Source organism: Impatiens glandulifera, chromosome 1 (assembly GCF_907164915.1).
Source record: "Impatiens glandulifera chromosome 1, dImpGla2.1, whole genome shotgun sequence".
NCBI lineage: Eukaryota > Viridiplantae > Streptophyta > Magnoliopsida > Ericales > Balsaminaceae > Impatiens > Impatiens glandulifera.
Window position 1 is genome coordinate 59982525 of NC_061862.1, and position 20738 is coordinate 60003262.

At 31.9% G+C, this 20738-nt stretch overlaps 1 protein-coding gene and 1 pseudogene across 1 annotated transcript; one reads left to right on the forward strand and one right to left on the reverse strand.

Moving 5' to 3' along the window:
• Nucleotides 1-217: 217 nt before the first annotated feature.
• On the reverse strand, nt 218-1597 carry LOC124929321 (annotated as a pseudogene).
• A 5630-nt stretch (nt 1598-7227) lies between these two features.
• LOC124921644 (cytochrome P450 81Q32-like) lies at nt 7228-9673 on the forward strand. Its single transcript, XM_047462323.1, has 3 exons — nt 7228-7766; nt 8447-8813; nt 8909-9673. The coding sequence occupies exons 1-3, from the start codon at nt 7228-7230 to the stop codon at nt 9548-9550; spliced, it is 1548 nt and encodes a 515-aa protein (XP_047318279.1). The 3' UTR covers nt 9551-9673.
• Nucleotides 9674-20738: the final 11065 nt, after the last annotated feature.

Sequence of the window (20738 nt, forward strand, 5' to 3'; positions counted from 1 at the left end):
CCACCCTACGAGTGAGAACCGCTAACCGGTCCAACCCCCGGTCCATCAGCGGCGACCTAGATCCTAACAATATCAATTGGTATATTAGACATAAGGTATTTTGGTTGTCCATTGATCAGTACCCTGTTGGTTATAATATCAATTGGTACATTAGACATAAGGTATTTTGGTTGTCCATTGATCAGTACCCATTCCAATAGCAGGAGCACCATAATCATTATAATCCACAACATGAGCTTCTTCCTCTTATTGTTACAAATCCACCTACAAATTCAAACACAATCAATAATGGTTTATAGTTTTAAACATTTCCCTAATAGATCAAGGCCTTCTTATTTAGATTATATATTTGAATAAGAACAAATACATACCATCACATCCCAATTTTGTCCTTGAGGAATAGAGTTTCTCGTTTTCAAAACCATCCTTCCAATAATCCAAAACAAACCGCCAATACTATGTTTCCCTTTATTGTTAGAAGGATACCAATATCAACATAACGCATAGGTGAATCATTCTCACAACAGGTAATAGTTGGAATGTTTCCAAGTACAACTTCTTTAATTGACTGTAAAATTCAAGATCAAATATGAGAACTTGTTAATGAAATGGATCAAAATTGTATGATTATCAACACACCTGATGGTCAGTTCTAGGGTCGGTAAGGATTAAGAGTCTAGGTTCACTAAATGAAGTTTGAAGTTGGTTGGTGAAAGTTCCTGGTGTATGACGACCAATAATTGCATTATCTCCTATGTATTGTGCAAATTTCAGAACTGCTCTTTGTCCATAAGGTCTAGCTAATTGAACAATAATATCTTGAGGATTCTCAATTGCAACTATAACCATAACTACCATTAGAAGCTTGTCCCATGTCTTTCCAAGGTTGATAATGTATATTCCTAACACACAAATAATTTGATTCAACCAGATCTATAAATAACTAACAAACTTTGATATGATCGATCAATATCAAATTAGAACATGATCCACCATAAATACAAATGAATCGTGAATGTAAGCAAAAAATAGAGAAAGATATGCGAAGAAATAGAAATCGTCTTTGCGGCGCTTGAAAACGTAGCGTTCCATTTGTAAGTTGTAGTTCTTTGTGCCTAGATGAACTTCGACAACCATCATCATCTTCGACAACCTTTGTCGCAACAACAGGATTTTGTTAATTAGGGTTTGACAATACCGATTGGTATTTCTACCAATAAGTACTATAACTTAATGAACGCGACGAAATTGCCGTCCATTTTTCCTAGATATTTTTAGGGTCTATACCGATTGATTATAATACCAATCGGTATTTGTCCATATGTATCATTAGCTTAATACCAATTGATATTATACCTAATCATTAGAGATGGTCTCTATTTACCCTTCTTTTACTAGTGATCATATCTTATCCATTATCATTTGTATGAATCTTTTTGAGTTATAACAACTTCTCATCCAAAGCATTACGAATCCAGTGATAACGGACTTCAATGTGTTTCGACTTTGAATGAAATGAAGAATTCTTGGCAAGATGAATTGCACTTTGATTATCACAAAATAAAACGTACCTTTCATGTTTCAACTTAAGCTCCATTGTGAATTTTTTTAACCATAGTAATTATTTTGTTGCCTTCACAACAACTATAAGTTCGACTTCGGTATTTGAAAAAGCAATACACTTTTGCAATTTAGATTTCCAAGCCACGACTCTCCCGACATAAGTCACCAGATATCCTGAAATAGATTTTTGATTATCCAAGTTTCTGGCCAAATCTGAATTAGTATATCCAATTAACATAAGTTTATTACATCCAAAAGTTAGTCGAATATTCGTCGCTCCCCATAGTTATCTAATAATCCACTTCACGGCTTTTCAATGATGTCTTCCCAAATTTGATAAATATCTACTCACCAAATCAATAGTGTACGTTATATTGGGTCTAATATAAATCATAGCGTACATAAGGTTACCAACTATTGAAAAATATGGAATGTTCTTCATAACTACTTCTCATCATCAATAGAAGGACAACCAATATGAATAAGCTTAAAGTGAGAAGCTAAAGGAATACTCACCACTTTAGCTTTGCCAATATTGAAGCGTCGAAGAATTTTCTAAATGTAAATCTCCTTTGACAAATGCAATTTTCTATTATCTCGATCACGGATAATTTGAATCCTAAGAATTTGATGTGTTGGTCCTAAATCTTTCATGACAAACGATTTACTCAAAGTCTCTTTTAACTCACTAATTTTAGAAATATTTTTTTCAACAATCAGCGTATCATTTCATAGTGTAGAAAAACTAATAAAATCATCATTAGAGAATTTTCGCACAAAAACGCGATGACTGGTCTTGTTCATCTTGTACCCATGTTTAACCATAACCAAATTGAACTTCCTATACCATTGTTATGGCGCTTGTTTCAAGCCGTAAAGACTCTTCACTAATTTGCAAACATAAACTTCTTTCAATTTTTCTTGAAAACCCACTATTTGCTTTATATATATCTATTCTTCTAAATCTCCATGAAAAAGGTTGTATTCACATCCATGTGCTCAACCTCTAGATTTAGACCAACGGCTAAACCAAGAACCACGCGAATATATTGCATTTTTACCACATGAGCAAAGATCTCACCAAAGTCAATACCTTTTCTTTGTGAGAAGCCTTTTACAACCAACCGAGCCTTATATATAGGTTGTGAAGTATTCTTATCTTGCTTCAACCGATAAAGCCATCAATTTTTCAAAGTCTTCTTGTCGTTAGACAACTTTATTAGTTTAAACGTGTTATTCACACAAAGAGATTGTATTTAATATTTCATAACATAAATCCATTCCTTTTTATTTTCACTTTCTAATACTTTTTTAAAACTTTTGGATTTTCCACCATTAGTGAAAAATATATACTCATTTGTTGGGTATCTAACTGAAGGATCTCTATCGAGTTGACTGTCTTGGTTCTTTAGAAGATATGGACTCCTCAACATTTTCATTTCCTTGCTCATTTTCATTTCTAGCATTAGCTTCACTATTAGAGCTAACATCAACAAAATCATTAGTATTTAAAGGATTACTAACATGTAAATCCAAACCATGATTTTCAGTTTGATCGTTATTTGTGCTTATTGAGTTAGGATCATCTAAAATTGAATTCATTTCAACCAATTCCTCATTTACTTGAGTGGGAACAACCTCGTCCACCTTGTTGATATCCTCAATGGTATAATCCTCCATAAATACAACATCACGAATACGAATAAACTTCATATTAATAGGATCAAAGAACATATATCCAAACTCATCCAGTCCATAGCAGACAAACACACTTCTTAGTCTTGTCTTCCTACTTTGACATCTCATCTTTGAGAACTGCATGTAAGTCATACACTCAAATACTCGAAGATAGTCATAAGAGAAATTTTTACCAATTCAAACATGGTTTGGCACATCAAAGTTCAAAGGAAAATATGGTGCGAGATTTAACACATGTACCACTATACACAATGCTTCACCCCAAAAGTATTTTGACAACTTTGTTGATGAAAGCACACATCTAACCATTTTTACTAGTGTCATATTCATTTTTTCAGCCAACTCATTTAACTATGATATTTTCGGAGACAATTTTTTTGTGACGGATATACTACTGTCGAAAATACTCATCAAAAGGCCTAATGTACTCTCCCTCGTTATACATTCGAATACACTTCACCTTTTTTTCAGTTTTTCTTTCAACTAAGGTTGGAAACACTTTGAATGTGTCTTGCACTTGATGTTTCGTCTTTAATGTATATGTCCAAACTTTTCGAGAATAGTCATCAATTAAGGTTATAAGTAGTACGCATCATTAAATAATCTTCACTTCATTGGCCAACATACATCATAATGCACCAATTCTGATTTTCTTTTCAATTTAGATGATCTAAATGTCACTCGTTTTTTTTTTTAGCCAAACAATATGGACATCTCTTTAGGTGCAGATTTGAAACCCCACATAACATATTCTTCCTAGCCAACAAAGCTAAGTCTTTCTCACTAATATGAGATAACCGTTTGTGCCACAACTAAGAAGAATAATCAGTTTCATAAATACTTATGTAACATTTAGATATTCCATAATGAATAGTATACGAATTCGAAAGTCTTTGTCTTTAGCAACAACCATTGATCCCTTTTTAAGCTTTCATTCACCAACAAAAAGAATTATAGAATTCGTCATCATCCAATCTTCCAAACGATACAAGATTGAATCGGATTTCAGGAAATGCTTAACCCATTCTACAACAAGAGTAGTGTCATTAGCCATCTCATCACAAACATTACCAATTTCAACCACTTTAGCTTTACCAGCATTGCCTATATGAGCATTACCAAAATCACCAGCCTCATATGTTGAGAAAAAATATCGTCGTGATGTCGCATGAATAGAAGCATCCAAATGCTGTTATATTCTCCAAGGGCCCCCATCCAGATCTGCTATCTATCTTCGTAGTCTGGTATGTGTAAGTTATACCAGCCTTACAACTAGTTGGAGTTCCATTAAGATAAAGGTAACATTCATCTTCAATAGCTGGGCTTTTTCCTTGTTCTACCGAGTTGAACTAAGAGCGAAGCTGGAGCTTCATCCTCTCCTCACAGGAATCAAGGTACCTATCCCTAATCCAATACATTTCATCACAAGACAAATTAACATTCTCAACATAATTATAACAATCAATACGGAAATCATCAATAATAACAACATAATTATGATTTTAAATTCTTTGTGGTTGTAAGTATGAAACGTGTTCTACTTTTTTTTATTCTCCTTCTTCAATTTAAAACAACTTTTCTTGATATGGCTCTTCAGGCCTTAATGATGACACTTACCATTTGCTCACTTATTGGAAGCCCACAAGATTTGTTATGATTACTTATATCTTGATGTTTACTTCTCCCTCTAGATTATGTAACCAATACCTCAGATTGTAAAGAACAGTTTTGTGTCTTTCATCTTATCTCTTCATTCAACACATTGTTCTTTACTAAATCAATTGAGAGAACATTATCTGGAGCAGAATTTGACAAAGTTGTTCTAAATGTCTTTCATGGGTTATGTAGAGTATCAAGTAGACATAAACCTTGTACATCGTCATCAAAAATGAGTTTCATCGCCTCCAATTGATTAATAATTCCCACAAAAGTATTCAAGTGGTCATTTATCGAAGAACTAACTTGATACCTTAAGGACATCAATTGTTTTATCAAATTTAACTATTACTAGTTTTTCTCTCATACAGTTCTTAAATTTTAGTCCAAAGAGTACGAGCATCAATAATAGAGATCATATGGTTTAAAATATTATCATAAACCCATTTACGAATATAACCACATACTTATCTATGCAAAATTTATAATCATCTACACTTTTTTACAGACTTGGTTGAAGAGAACACTAGCAAGTGAAAAAATTCCACATAAAGCAAATCTTCCATTTTAGTCTTTCAAATATTATAATTACAGTCATTCAAGCTCACAATTATGGATATGTTAGTCTCCATCCTTATACTCAAATAAAATCAAGCTTTGATGAGAAATGTATTTTAAAAAATGAACAATTTTCCAATAAATTGAGTACAAGAAATTAGCAAAACAAAATGAAATCAAGACTAAATGCAAGACAAATTTTAGCGTAAAAACTTATCTTCAAATCAAGAGTAAAAAACTATGGGACCGAATATGCGACTTAACAATCCATTATCATTAACAATGTTACAAGTAAGGGTACACTCTAGATATAACCAAACTAGAGTATAATCAATTGCATCAAGATCACACAACAATATTGACAAATAATAAAAAGAGAACAATAAATAGAAAGATCAACCAACCATACAAGTTATACAATTCTGGTTGTTCGTCGGACTAACTTAAAAGTTTCAAACAAAAAAACAAATCTTCACTGTCAAGAACATAGCCCTAAAAATAGTCATTTAGTTGTCAAAATTTGAAGTCGATCAAACAGTGCAAACTTCTTCTTTAGCTTCTACCACAAACTTCTGAATCTATTTTGCTCTTCCCACTCTCTTGTTCTGTTCTATCAAACCTAGAGAAAGCCAAGATGACAAATATAATTTCACTTCATATTATATTATGTAACCTAGAGAAAGCCTAGATGACAAATATAATTTCACTTCATATTATATTATGTGAGTCTAAATAAAACTCAAACCAAAGTTGAGTATCTCAAACTAAGAGGAAAAACTCAGCAACTTAGTCTATCAACTGAATGGTTGAAAAATATAATAAGTGATTGAATTATTTTTAATAAGAAATGAAAACAAAAAATCAAAATAGCTCTAAATGTTTTTAGATCTCAACTTTTAAATTAATTTTTAAAAGGAAAAATTCTAACTTGGATAGTTTTATTAGATGTGGTTTAACTTTGAATTATATTATATAGAGTTCGAATTATCAAAATTTTAAATATTTGAGGTTTTTTTAAATAGACAAAACGTTCATTATCTTATTTTAACATAATATTTTTTTTATAATTAATTTGTCACGTTTTTAAATGAAATGATATTGAGGCGTTTTGAACATATTTTTTTTAATTGAGTATTGGTTTTGAAATTTATACATTTTAATTTGTCAAATTGGGTTGAGTGACTAAAAAAATGTGCAATCTGAAGATAGATTTGAGAAAATTTGGATAGATATATATTTTGTATTTATTTTTCAAAAAACATAATAACGACGTAACTTTATGTACGATTTGCCAATTTGAGCATTTTGTGTTTTAGATTGAGTATATTTTTGATATACGCATTGAATTCTTTACAAAATATTTTATGTATGGTAATAGTTAAATAAATCGAAAAAATAGAATTGTTATTTTTTTTACAAATATAAAAAATTAATTAAGAAAATAAAAATATTATGTTCAAGTAAAAAGAAGAATTGTGCATTCATGTGTTAGAATGTCTTATAAGTTAAATTTTGATAATTATAATTTTATATTTCACCATTCAAATTATAAGCTATATAATAAAAAATTTAAATGTATTTAAAAAAAATAAAGACAAAAACAAAATAACAAATTTGAGCCATCAATAGCAATTGGGCATTTTTTAAATAAGTGAACTTTGAAACAAGTTGTAAATATTAAAACCCAATCAATAAAAAAAGACCCAACATAATATATTAAATCTCTTCTGTTCTTTGGAGTTTGGACCAAACATGGATCTAACAACTAGTACTACCTTGTTATACGCCTCTCTGATCTCCGGCCTCTTTCTAGCAATAATTTTCATCTTTCTTTCATCTCATAAACGCCTAAAGAGAAACAACAATCCCCCATGTCCATCACCCACTTTTCCGGTCATCGGCCATCTTCATCTCCTAAATGGCCTACCTCATCGGACCCTTCACCAACTCTCCCAAAAACTAGGACCTGTCTTCTCCCTTCAACTGGGAAACCAGCTTGCTGTGATCATATCTTCCCCATCAGCAGTTGAAGAATGCTTCACCAAAAATGATGCTGTTCTAGCCAATCGTCCATTCTTTATTTCTGGAAAGTATTTTGGCTACAACCACACTACCGTGATTAATGCACCTTATGGCGATCATTGGAGAAACCTGCGACGTCTCATGACAGTCGAGATTATGTCCACCAGTCGTATCAATAGTTTCTTATCCATTCGACAAGATGAAGTCAAATATCTACTTCAAGGCCTTTATCAAGTTTCTTCTTCCACTTTTGCACATGTGGATATGAGGTACTTATTGTATTATAACCAAAGTAGTAATATAAGAGCACTTTAATTCATATCCTTAAAAATAATGTTAGTCTAGTGCACCTTAGTGGTCTTTGCCCTAATTTCAATTCTCCCCATGTTATTTTAAAAAAATAATCATTCTTACATTAAATTTAAGTTCCCAAAACTTTTTCTTTATATTATGTTTGACTGGTCATCCCTAATTTTTAGGCTGTCTTAGTTATACTAATTTTTATTTATTATTAACTTAATCGTTATCCCTCATGAGTAAGTTTTCTTCATTTTAGTACATATAAATTAATTTTTTATTTGTAAATTAGTGCAATCTTTTACATATTAAAATTAGAAAAAAGATTCAATTTGGCCTAATAGGAATACTCACCATTAATAATTAGTAAACTTGGACTTTATTAATAAATTTTACTATATACTATAGAGTTGGATGCCCTAACCCCAGGACTAACTCTGTGTTCAAACCCTCTTACTCTAATTTTTGATCCGTCGTCTAGTTTACGGATAGAGCGCAAAAACTAATGTTCTTATTGTTAAAGTCTTCATAAAACATTTATTGATACAAGTTTATGTTTTAAGAAAAAATTAATTTTAAAAAAATCACATAATAAACAGTTTAGTCCTTTTTTATTACTCATGAATGATATGTTTGCTAAATTATTAATAAGGTCCCGGTTATCTGAGCTATCCTTTAACGTAATCATGAGGATGGTTGCCGGAAAAAGGTACTTTGGCCAAGGAGAACTTTCGGATTATGAGGAGGCTAAGGAATTTAGGAATATTGTAAGAGAGGTATTCGAGAAAAGTGATGTGTTACATCCAAATGAGTTTTTGACAATTCTAAGGTTATTTGATTATGGTAACTACGAAAAGAACTTGGCCAAGCTTCAAAAGAAGATGGATGTCTTCTTCCAACGCCTCATAGATCAACGTCGTCTTTCCAATGAATGTAACTCAATGATTGATCACTTGCTTGTTTTACAAGAAAAGCAGCCAAACTACTATACCGATGAAATCATCAAAGGGATTATACTTGTAAGTGATATAATTTCAACAATCTTTTTTATTTTCGGTCTCATATTTGAAGTTCTATCTTAATCATTCTTAAACAAGTTTTAACATGTATGTAGGTTATGATACTTGCTGGTACAGATACATCATCAGTGACATTGGAATGGGCATTGTCACTATTAGTAAATCACCCTGAGGTATTGATGAAGGCGACCACCGAGATAGATTCCCTAATCGGTCAAGACCGCCTAGTGGACGAACCCGATCTTGCTAAACTCCCTTATCTTCAAGGAGTTATCTCTGACACTCTTCGATTGTTCCCGGCGGCACCACTCCTTCTCCCTCACATGCCATCGGAAGATTGTAAGATTGCTGGATTCGATGTGCCTCGTGGAACGATGTTAATAGTTAATGCATGGGCAATTAATAGAGATCCAAATGTTTGGGAAGAAGCAGAAAAGTTCAAACCTGAGAGATTTGAAGGCAAAAAAGATGAAAAAATACCCAAAATAATATCATTTGGATTGGGGCGAAGGGCTTGCCCCGGAGAAGGGCTAGCCCAACGTATCATGGGGCTTACATTGGCTTCACTAATCCAAAGCTTTCAATGGGAGAGGGTGAGTGAAAACGGATTAGTTGATTTAACCGAAGGGATAGGCCTTACCATGCCTAAAGCTCAACCACTCGAGGTTATGTGCAAAGCTCGTCATATCTTGCACAAACTTTTTTTGATGAGCTGTCCTCATTCTTATGTATACTAGCTCTTTCATTATTATTTTTCTTGTTTTGAATTTGTACAACTTAATAATAAACCCCTTTCCATGATGGTGTTGTAAGAATATGTTAAGGTTTTGGTAAAGGAATTTCAAAATCTAAGATCAGTACAAGATTCTGTTTAACATCATTATAAACTTGAACTTTAAAAGTTGTTACTTAGATTAAGTTTAACTTAAACTAAGAAATGTAAGAATTATTGGTAAATGTTTAGTTATCCACCTCATTTGCTAAAACATTCATCACATCCACTCATTAAAATAAGGATCTCTATTAAAAAATAATCGTTTCATCAAAAATAATTACTACATATAGAAGGTTTAAATAGCCGAAAGTATAAAAGTTGAACCAAGATCATTAACCCTGTGACTTGATCTTTAAGAAGGTTGTCAATCTATTATAAGTGTTTGAATTGGAGAAGATTATAATAATCCAAAAATTGACACTATAAAACAAATTTCATTGATTGTTAATCCTAAAATTTCAACAAATGAGCTTTTTTGCCATTGTTATTAATTAAATGCCAATACTTTTCTGACATGTGAAATGCAAATCTCCCCCTTGGGAGGCTTGTGATAAAATAAAACAAATTTGTTGGAAAACAGGGTCCTGTTTTTTAACTTTCAATATATATATATATATATATATATATATATATATATATATATATATATATATATATATATATATATATATATATATATATATATATATATATATATATATATATATATATATATATATATATATATATATATATATATATATATATATATATATATATATATATATCGATAATTAGATATACAAAACTCCAAAATGAAAAAAGACTTGGCTGACTGAAAACCTACTCAAAGACTTTTTATATTTAATATAGAAAGTTAATATGATCCTTAAAATAATGATATATCTATTTCTCATTTTGAGTATTAAAAATATACTTATTTGGAATCAATATGTTATTCATAAACAATACCAAAAACAGATATTTTATATGCAAGTGCACAAAAATACAAATAACAAGAAAAGAAAAACAGATTAGAAAAAAATCAGTCATTTTCATGTCTTATACATTAATGGAAGAAATGACTCGGATTGAAAACTATGCAAATTATTGCCCCATATGTGGGACTTTTAAGTTTTAACCAATTAAAATCAAATCTCAAACGTCAAATAATATTTTAATTAAATTATATATGGGTTAGTTATATTGCCCATTTGTTACCCTTTGCCAGAACCACCTAATAACAATTGCACACTTTTTTTTTTTTAATAGAAGGAAGTGGGACAGCAGAGATGATTTGTCATAAATATATAAAAAAAATGATACAATTACGTCAATTATTTGTCGAATTCATGGCGGAGCTAGCTTGGCTATAGACGAGCTCGAACTTCATCATTATCTATCTAAGTCGAGCGAGAGCTTCTATTCACTAATAGACTGAAAGACGCATAGTTTTTTTCCTCGCTTTTATTCAATTATAAAAAAATAACCACTTTGATGAAGATTTGTAGCATCATTCTTAACTAAACTAAAGGAGAGAAAGATCTGTAGTCTTTCTCTTAGATCGAGGTAATACTTGTTTTTTTTATGCCCAAATGAGATAATCACAAAAACTAAACAAGACAGCAAGCGGTAAAATTAAGTACAAAGAGATAGACCAATTTTTAGCGTGAAAAATCCAATAAAGATAAAACTACGGGATCCGTAAACCTCATAAAACACATTCACTATATTGCAGTGAGTTACACCAAAATATTCTCTAACACCCTCGATGTTAACTATTACAAAATTTTCATCCTTAATAGTGGATTATAAGAACAATGACAAGAAAAAATATTACCGAAGTTGAATACTCAAAACGAGTATCTGATAGAAGTCCAAACAAAGATTTATACAAATTAGATTATAGAGAACTCTACGAGGATTCACCACATATGATTCGAGCCAAAACCGACATCGATCGACTTACTAAAACTCTGAATATTTAACTTTACTTTTGTTTATTCTCTCTTTATGTCTGGTTTCATTTATCTAACTAGATAGTCTTGCTGCCTATTATACAATATATATAATCATCTATAATATATTATAATGATATATAATATATTACAATAATATATTATTAGTAAAAACCCAATGGGTCGGACACCCAATAAACTCCCCCTCCAGCTTATATGATGGGCTCCAACAGGCCCGCTCTTCATCGACAAGTTTTAAGTTTCTCTTTCGACATATGTTTGGTTATCATATCAGATTCATTCTCACTTGTATGAATTTTATTTAAATTTAATTGATTCATCTTGAGCATATCTTGCATCCAGTTGTATCTGAACTCTTTGTGACCGTACCCCATGACGACACACAACTTTTCCTTATCATTGAGCTTCGACCTTTCATCTCTTGGGATATGAACGAACGTCATGCAACCAAAGACTCTCAAATAATTGTAATGAGACATTTTTTCATGCTTAAACTCTATTCGGAATGTCATTATTCAATGTGGTAAAGGAGAAGGTTTATCAAGTCAATTGCGATTCTCACTGCCTCTTGTTTATTCTCTCTTTATGTCTGGTTTCATTTATCTAACTAGATAATCTTGCTGCCTATTATACAATATATATAATCATTTATAATATATTATAATGATATATAATATATTACAATAATATATTATTAGTAAAAGCCCAATGGGTCGGACACCCAACAAACTCCCCCTCCAGCTTATATGGTGGGCTCCAACAGGCCCGCTCTTCATCAACAAGTTTTAAGTTTCTCTTTCGACATATGTTTGGTTATCATATCAGATTCATTCTCACTGGTATTAATTTTCTTTAAATTTAATTGATTCATCTTGAGCATATCTTGCATCCAGTTGTATCTAAACTCTTTGTGACCGTACCCCATGACGACACACAACTTTTCCTTATCATTGAGCTTCGACCTTTCATCTCTTGGGATATGAACGAACGTCATGCAACCAAAGACTCTCAAATGATTGTAATGAGACATTTTTTCATGCTTAAACTCTATTCGGAATGTCATTATTCAATGTTGTAACAGGAGAAGGGTTTATCAAGTCAATTGCGATTCTCACTGCCTCTTGTTTATTCTCTCTTTATGTCTGGTTTCATTTATCTAACTAGATAGTCTTGCTGCCTATTATACAATATATATATAATCATCTATAATATATTATAATGATATATAATATATTACAATAATATATTATTAGTAAAAGCCCAATGGGTCGGACACCCAACAAACTCCTCCTCCAGCTTACATGATGGGCTCCAACAGGCCCGCTCTTCATCGACAAGTTTTAAGTTTCTCTTTCGACATATGTTTGGTTATCATATCAGATTCATTCTCACTGGTATGAATTTTCTTTAAATTTAATTGATTCATCTTGAGCATATCTTGCATCCAGTTGTATCTGAACTCTTTGTGACCGTACCCCATGACGACACACAACTTTTCCTTATCATTGAGCTTCGACCTATCATCTCTTGGGATATGAACGAACTTCATGTAACCAAAGACTCTCAAATGATTGTAATGAGACATTTTTTCATGCTTAAACTCTATTCGGAATGTCATTATTCAATGTTGTAACAGGAGAAGTGTTTATCAAGTCAATTGCGATTCTCACTGCCTCCCCTCAAAAAAACTTGGGCAACTTCATTTAGACAACATAAATCACACACTTTCTTCAATCGTTCGGTTCATTCTTTCATCCACACGGTCGTGCTGAGGTGTCTTTGAAGGTGTTTTCTCCAATCTGATGACGTGATCTCTACAATCATTCAAATGGCCTCTTGTATTCATCGTCGTTGTCTAACTACACGTATCACAATTTTCTACTTTTTCTCTCTCAACTTTGGCATGGAAATCGTTAAAGACCTTTAACACCTGAAATTTAGTTTTCAGAGCATAAAATAAATCTTTTATAGAGTGATCATTAATAAAAATTACAAAATAATATGCTCCACCGAGATATTTTTCTTGCACAGAACAAACATCAGTATGAATCAAATCAACAATATTTGATTTTCTATACGGAAGGAGTGTATGAAATGAAATCTATGTGTTTTACAAAAAAAGTAAACATCACAAATTTTTAGAGACGTACCTTGCAAACCAGGTGGGAATTGTTTCTTGGAGATCTTGAAGTCCCTTCTAATTGACGTGGACGAGCCTCTTGAGCAACAAATCAATATCCACATCTTTCTAAATTAAGTTTATCTCTTCTTTGTACAATTTATCTTGAATTACATATAATGTGTTCGTCTTTGTTCCTCTAGCCATCACGAGGAAACCTTTGGTGAGCTTCCACTTACCTTCACCAAAATAGTTCTCGAAACCTTCATCGTCGAGTTTTCCTATAGAAATCAAATTGAGGCGAATGTCTAGAATGTGCCTCACAACTTTGAGTATTAATTTTCAATTGACAGTAGTCTCTAAGCAAATGTCACTAATACATATATTTGATGAACCGTCGTTACCCATTTAGAGATTGTCAAAATTCACTCTCGAATTCATAGAGGAAAAATTATCATGCGAAATAACGTGAAAAGAAGCACTAAAATCAATCACCCAATCACTATCTTGACTTATGAGATTAACACAACCATCCTCGCACATAACAGTAAGGTCACCCTCTACAATCACATTGGTTTCTTTTTCACCATTCTATCCTTCTTATTGCTCTCGCTTCGATATTCTCTCTTCATGTGCCTCAATTTGTTGCAATGATAACACTTAAGACTACCACTAAACTTTGATCTTCTTTTGTTTGAGTCATTCCTTTCCTTTTTGCCGTGTGTAGATTTTTTCTTACTCCTTTCACATGACTCTAAAGTTTCACCTACTAGGGCTTCTGAAACTAGTTCACTTTTTTCTCTTCTTCTAGAATCTTCGTTGAAAAGACTATCTTTAACAATGTCCATGGTAGAATACCATCTTTCGCTGAATTGCTCAACAAAATCACCAACGTTTCCCAACTGTCCGATAACAAGATCGATGAGAAGTAGTAGAGGATGTAGTTCATCATCGAGAGTCATCTTCATCAATGTAATGTAATTCACCAAGCCAATGAACTTACTTGTGTTCTATGTCATACTCCCACTTTTCTTTGTACTTCAAGTCACGAGTAACCGAATTATCATTGCCTTGTTCTTAGAAAACTCTTCTCGAACATCGACTATACCTTCTTCCAAAGAGCATGCACATCGTTCTTTTTTACAATGTGGTGAAAATTATTTTTGTCAACCCAATGTCTGATCGTAACAACTACTTTCCAATTCATAATTTTCTAATATTCGTTGCTCATTGTGCCTAGCTTTATCATACTTTGTACATGTCTAAATAAATCTCTGCAAATAAGCAAATCTAGCATTTTGAGTTTCCAAATCGACAAGTTTATCGAGGTTAGTTTAATCATTCTGATCAAATTTGATCAGTCCAACTAAATTCTTTGATAGTGGATTACAAGAACAATGACAAAAAAAGATTTCACTGAAATAGAATACCCAAAACGAGTATCTAAAAGAAGTACAAACAAAGATTTAGATTAATTAGATTGTATAGAACTCTATGAAGATTCACCACATATGATTCGAGCCAAAACAACATTGTTCGACTGCTCGGTTATCTCTCCAAAACTCTAAATATCTAACTCTACTTTTGTTATTCTCTATATGTCTGGTTTTCTGTATCTAACAAAGAATTTAGTAAGGAATTGACTAACACGAACATAGACAATTGCCTACTAAACAACTTTCTTGTGGACACTTAAAAAATTTATGTGCTTCATCCAATGGAAATCCATAAATGAGCGAGGCCTAAATAACAAGATAAAATCCAAATGAAAATTTTGGGCCTTATTTGATAAGAGTGACTCCTTATTCCATAATCAATCATTTATTTAATCAAATTTTAAATCAACGACCAAATTAACATTACAATAAATTTTATAACATTAATTAAGACAAATATCTTAGTCATACAACCTAAATAATCAACTATTTCATCAAACAAATATGTTTCAAAAGAACCCTATTATGTCAACATGGTTTTATACATTAGGAAATTTGGTGAGTATGGACTTTTTTTAACTAGTGATAAAGAATTATGTCTTGTGACGATTTTATTTTTGAATAATGTCAATGTTGAGTATTGGTTAATATTTTTAAATATGATTTTATAACATTATGTTATTTTCCTTAATAGTTTTATTGTAATGACTTTACACTATTTGTTTATGAACTATTGGTATCTACTGAAAAATAAGATATGAATCTGAGACTAATCAAGATAAAAAAAAGATAAACATAAACCTAGAAATCATGTAAATAATACAATATTTACGTAGAAACCCGAGATAAGAAAATCACGGGCAGAGGAGAAATAATTAACTATGGTTAAAGTAGAAAATTACAACTTAGAGAGAGAAGAATAATGACAAATATTTTGTGTGTATTATGATGTAAATAAAAATCTAACTAAGACCATATATATATTTATATGTCACATAATTGGCCTAGTGGGCCAAATATCAAACAATTAGATTTTAATTTCTTTTATATTATTATATTGTGAGCTTATCAAAACTCATATGGGTCATCATAATCGAACAAATCTCCACATTGACACAAATTCAGTATGTCAAAAGAAAAATTGATCTTCAAAATATAAACACTAGCCATAGCAGTCTCCACCTCTTCTAAAATTCATATGGGCTTCAACAACTAAAACCAACTAAGTTTGAGCCATGCTCAAACTTAGCAATGAGGAGTGTCTTCATCATCGTATCACCAAGATTATCAACAGTACTAATTTTTCTCACATCAATATCACCACGAACAATAACATCGCATACAAAATGATATCGCTCATCAATGTGCTTCATTAGAAAAATATTATTTTGACTATCACAAAAGACGGTCATCATTTGTAAATCTTTCTTGAATTCCTTGAATAGGCCTTTCAGCCAAATATCATCTTTACAAACTTCTGTAATGCTCATGTATTCTACCTCAGTAGTAGACAACACACTGAACTCTGTAGAGTAGCTTTCTAATTAATCGAACAACCGCCAATACTATAAAACAAAACTTGTAATCGACATTTATCTTTTAAGATTTCTAGCAAAATCAGAGTCGATATAACCGACAACTCCATCTCTAGTCCTTCTAAACTGTAGGTGATCATCAATTGAACTTGTTAAATAACGTAAGATCCACCAAACTACTCTCCAAAACTATTTACCAGGAATTGTCATATATCTACTAACTGCACAGACTAAATATGCCAAATATGGTCGAGTACAAATCATTGCATACATAAGTGATTCAACTGCATTGGAATATGGAACTCATGGAATATACTCGACATCCTTATTAGACTAAGGTGAATAGCAAAAGAGAGTTTAAATTGAGTTGTTAATAGAGAACTCGTGAGACTAGCATTATTCATATTGAACCGACGAAGGACTTTCTCAATATACCCTTTCTAACTTAGGTATAATTATCTAGTTGCTCTATCTATAGAATTTTTCATTCCGAGTATTTCTTTGCAACTCCTAAATCCTTCATATTAAACTCTCTACCAAGTTGCATCTTTACCTTCTTTATTTCCTTCTAATCATTAGCCCCTATCAGCATATCATCAACGTATATGAAGAGATAAACAAACGATCCATCGTTACCAATTTTAAAATAGACACAACTATCAAAATCACTTCTTTTGAAGTTATGAGTGATCATAAAATAATCAAATCTTTTATACCACAACCTTGGTAATTGTTTTAAACATTCGTAGTCTTCTTGTTCTAAGATTGTAAATCCCTCAGGCTGATGCATATAGATGTCATCATCTAGATCTCCATGTAGAAATTTAGTCTTCACATCTAGCTACTCAAGATCCAAATTATTCATCTTCACAATGCCAAGTAATGCTCGAATCGAAGTATGCTTCACAACTGGAGAAAAAATTTCATTAAAATCAATCCTTGGAATTTGACTATAACCTTTCGCAACCAGTCTCGCTTTAAATCTTGTATCTTCAATATCAGGTGTACCTTCCTTTCTTTTATACACCCACTTACAACGAATAGTCTTCTTTCCAATGAGTAATTTTACGAGGTTTCACGTACCATTCTTATGAAGAGATTCCATCTCTTCTTGCATAATATTCATCCACTTATTAGAGTCATCACAAGTGAGTGCATCAAAATATGAAGAAGGTTCTTCATAAGAATCCATATCTTCTACATAAATCGGTGCATGAATAACCAAATCATCTTCACCGAATCTTTGATGAAGTTTAATATCACGTCTTTTCATGTTAGTAGAAGTAGAATATTATGGTGGTGCATGCGGTGGTGAAGTATCAAAAAACTCTAGTGTAATTGACAGTAGTATTACAGATTTCGATTCCTATTTGCTCTCAAACTTCACATGTGTACTAGATTCTTTTTTAGTATTATTACCAAAAGTGCTAGATTCTTGTTGAATATTATCGCAAAAAGATATATAGGATGTAGCATGTAACATAGGTGTTTTATCGAATATAACATATGTTGAGTTATTGAGCCTACATTTATAATAAACTCTACAACAGTTAATTAGAGTTTATTGAGTTTGTATTTGGTTTGGGCTTAAGCTGATCAAGAGTTATTTATGTTTTTATTATCTAAATGTTTACCCTATAAATATGTTATTGTTAAGGGTTTCAAGCATATCATATTTGGGGGATCCAAATCCTAACAACTAGTATCAAAGTTGTTAGACTAGATCGGAGCATTGAAAACGATGGCAAGCGAGAATAGTATAGGACACGGGATTGGAAAATTTGATAGAATAGATTATGAATTATGGAGGATGCAGATTCAGGATTATCTTTATAGAAAGAAGTTTCATGTGACTTTGAGTGAGAAACAATAAAAGATGGATTAAGCTGAATGAAAACTCCTTGTAAACATGTTTTGGGAATTCTTCGATTAACTCTAGCTAAAATTATTGCTCACAACGTAGCAAAGGAGAAGACCATCATAGGTATGATGAAAGCTCTTTATGATATAAATGAGAAACCATTTGCTAACAATAAGGAACATTTAATGAAAATGTTCATTAATTTAAGAATTATTGATGGTACTTCTATCACTACTCATTTAAATGAATTTAATACAATTATGAATCAACTATTATATGTTAAGATTAATTTTGGGGACAAAGTTAGTGTCTTGATTTTATTAGCATCTCTACCAAATATTTATGAACCTATTAGGATAGCAATTAACAACTCTATTGGAAATTCTAAACTAAAATTAATTGAAGTTAAAGATCATATTATTGCTGAAGAGGTTTGTAAAATTGAATATGGTGAAACTCTTAAAAGGTTTTACTATGGATGTTGAAAATAGGGGCATGGGTAATGATAGAAATTTCAACCGAGGTAAGAGTAGATCTATATCGAATAATAGGAGGAGTCAGTCCAAGTTTGGGCGGAGTAAGTAGAGTCACTTGAATAGGAACTACAAATCACCAAATAGAAAAAGGTAATGATAAAAATGATGCAGTCTACGTAGTTATAGAAATTGTCACTGATGTGTTGCTTTTATCTACTGATAGTCCGATAGATTCATGGATTTTGGACTCAGGATCGTCTTTCTACACCACTACCCACAAAGAATTAATGAAGAATTATGTGGCTAGAAACTATGAAAAAGTTTATCTCGCAAATGGTGAGACACTGGATATTGTTGGCATGGGGGGCATCAAATTAAAGATGGAAAACGATTATGTTTGAAGATTAATAAGGTGAGACACATTCCAAGTTTAATGCACAATCTAATTTCTACTACGCAACATGATGAAGAAGGTCACAGTTTCACTTGTGGAAATGGTGCATGGAATGTGATTAAAGTAGCGATAGTTGTTTCTCGAGGTCACAAAACTGGAACAGGATACACGACTTCAACATGTAGAGAAATAGTTGATGTTGTAGTTGATGGCTAAAATAACAGTGAGCTATTCCATTGCAGGTTGGGCCATATGAGCAAAAAATGGATTAAAAAATCTTTTGAAGAATGGTCAGATTCTAAAACTAAAGTCTGCTGAACATCAGTTATGTGAAAACTGCATTTTTGAAAAACAGAAACGAGTGAGTTTCTTAAATATTGGGAAGAAGCTCAAGAAAGAAATGCTAGAGTTGGTACATATTAATGTGTGGGGACCTACACATATTTCTTTTATTGGAGGATCACACTACTACGTGACATTTATAGATGATTCGACGAAAAAGGTATGGGTATATTTTATGAAGAACAAATTTGATGTATTTTTTATTTTCAAAAAGTGGAAGATTTTGGTTGAAAATGAAACAAATCAGAAGGTTAAATGATTGAGATCCGATAACGGAGGCGAGTACATCAGTTCATATTTCAAAGAATATTGTGATATAAATGAATCAGTATGGTGAAGATTGTTCCACAAACGCCTCAAGAGATTGGTGTAGAAGAACGGATGAATCAAACATTGAATGAGCGTGCTAGAAGCATGAGATTTCATGTTGGGCTGCCTAAAATCTTCTAGACAGAAACTATCAACACTACTACCTACTTGATAAACAGAGGACCCTTTATTCCTCTTGAATTCAGAATTCCTGAAGAAGCCTAGAGCAATAAAAAGGTAAATCTTTCTTATTTGAAAATGTTTGGTTGTTTATCATATGTTCATATTAATTAATTTTATAGGAGAAAGATTGATCCAAAGTCTAATAAATATTTTTTATTGGTTATATTAATATTGAGTTTGGTTATCGTTTTAGGGATAATCAAAATCGGAAGATTATTCGTAGCAGAAACATTATCTTCAATGAAGAGGTTTTCTACAAAGATTGTGTTGAGAAGATATCAAATGGTGATTCCACATTGGAATAGACTGGTACGATCGATTTGAGAGATTTTTCTATTGATTATATACAGACAGTCGAAGAAGACCAATGTGTTGAAGATGAAATCGTTGAGAACGTGCCCTTAATAGAAAATCAGTAAACATCACTTATATAGTTGAGAAGATCGTCAAGAAATAGAAAACCAGTCGAGAGGTGTTCCCCATCTCTAAACTATATCTTGTTAACCATTAAAGGCAAAACTGAATGCTTCGAAGAAA

Coding starts and splice junctions, on each gene's coding strand:
- LOC124921644 (XM_047462323.1), top strand. CDS start 7,228: ATGGATCTAACAACTAGTACTACCTTGTTATACGCCTCTCTGATCTCC. Junction 7,767..8,446: donor TTTGCACATGTGGATATGAG/GTACTTATTGTA, acceptor ATTATTAATAAG/GTCCCGGTTATCTGAGCTAT. Junction 8,814..8,908: donor TCATCAAAGGGATTATACTT/GTAAGTGATATA, acceptor ACATGTATGTAG/GTTATGATACTTGCTGGTAC.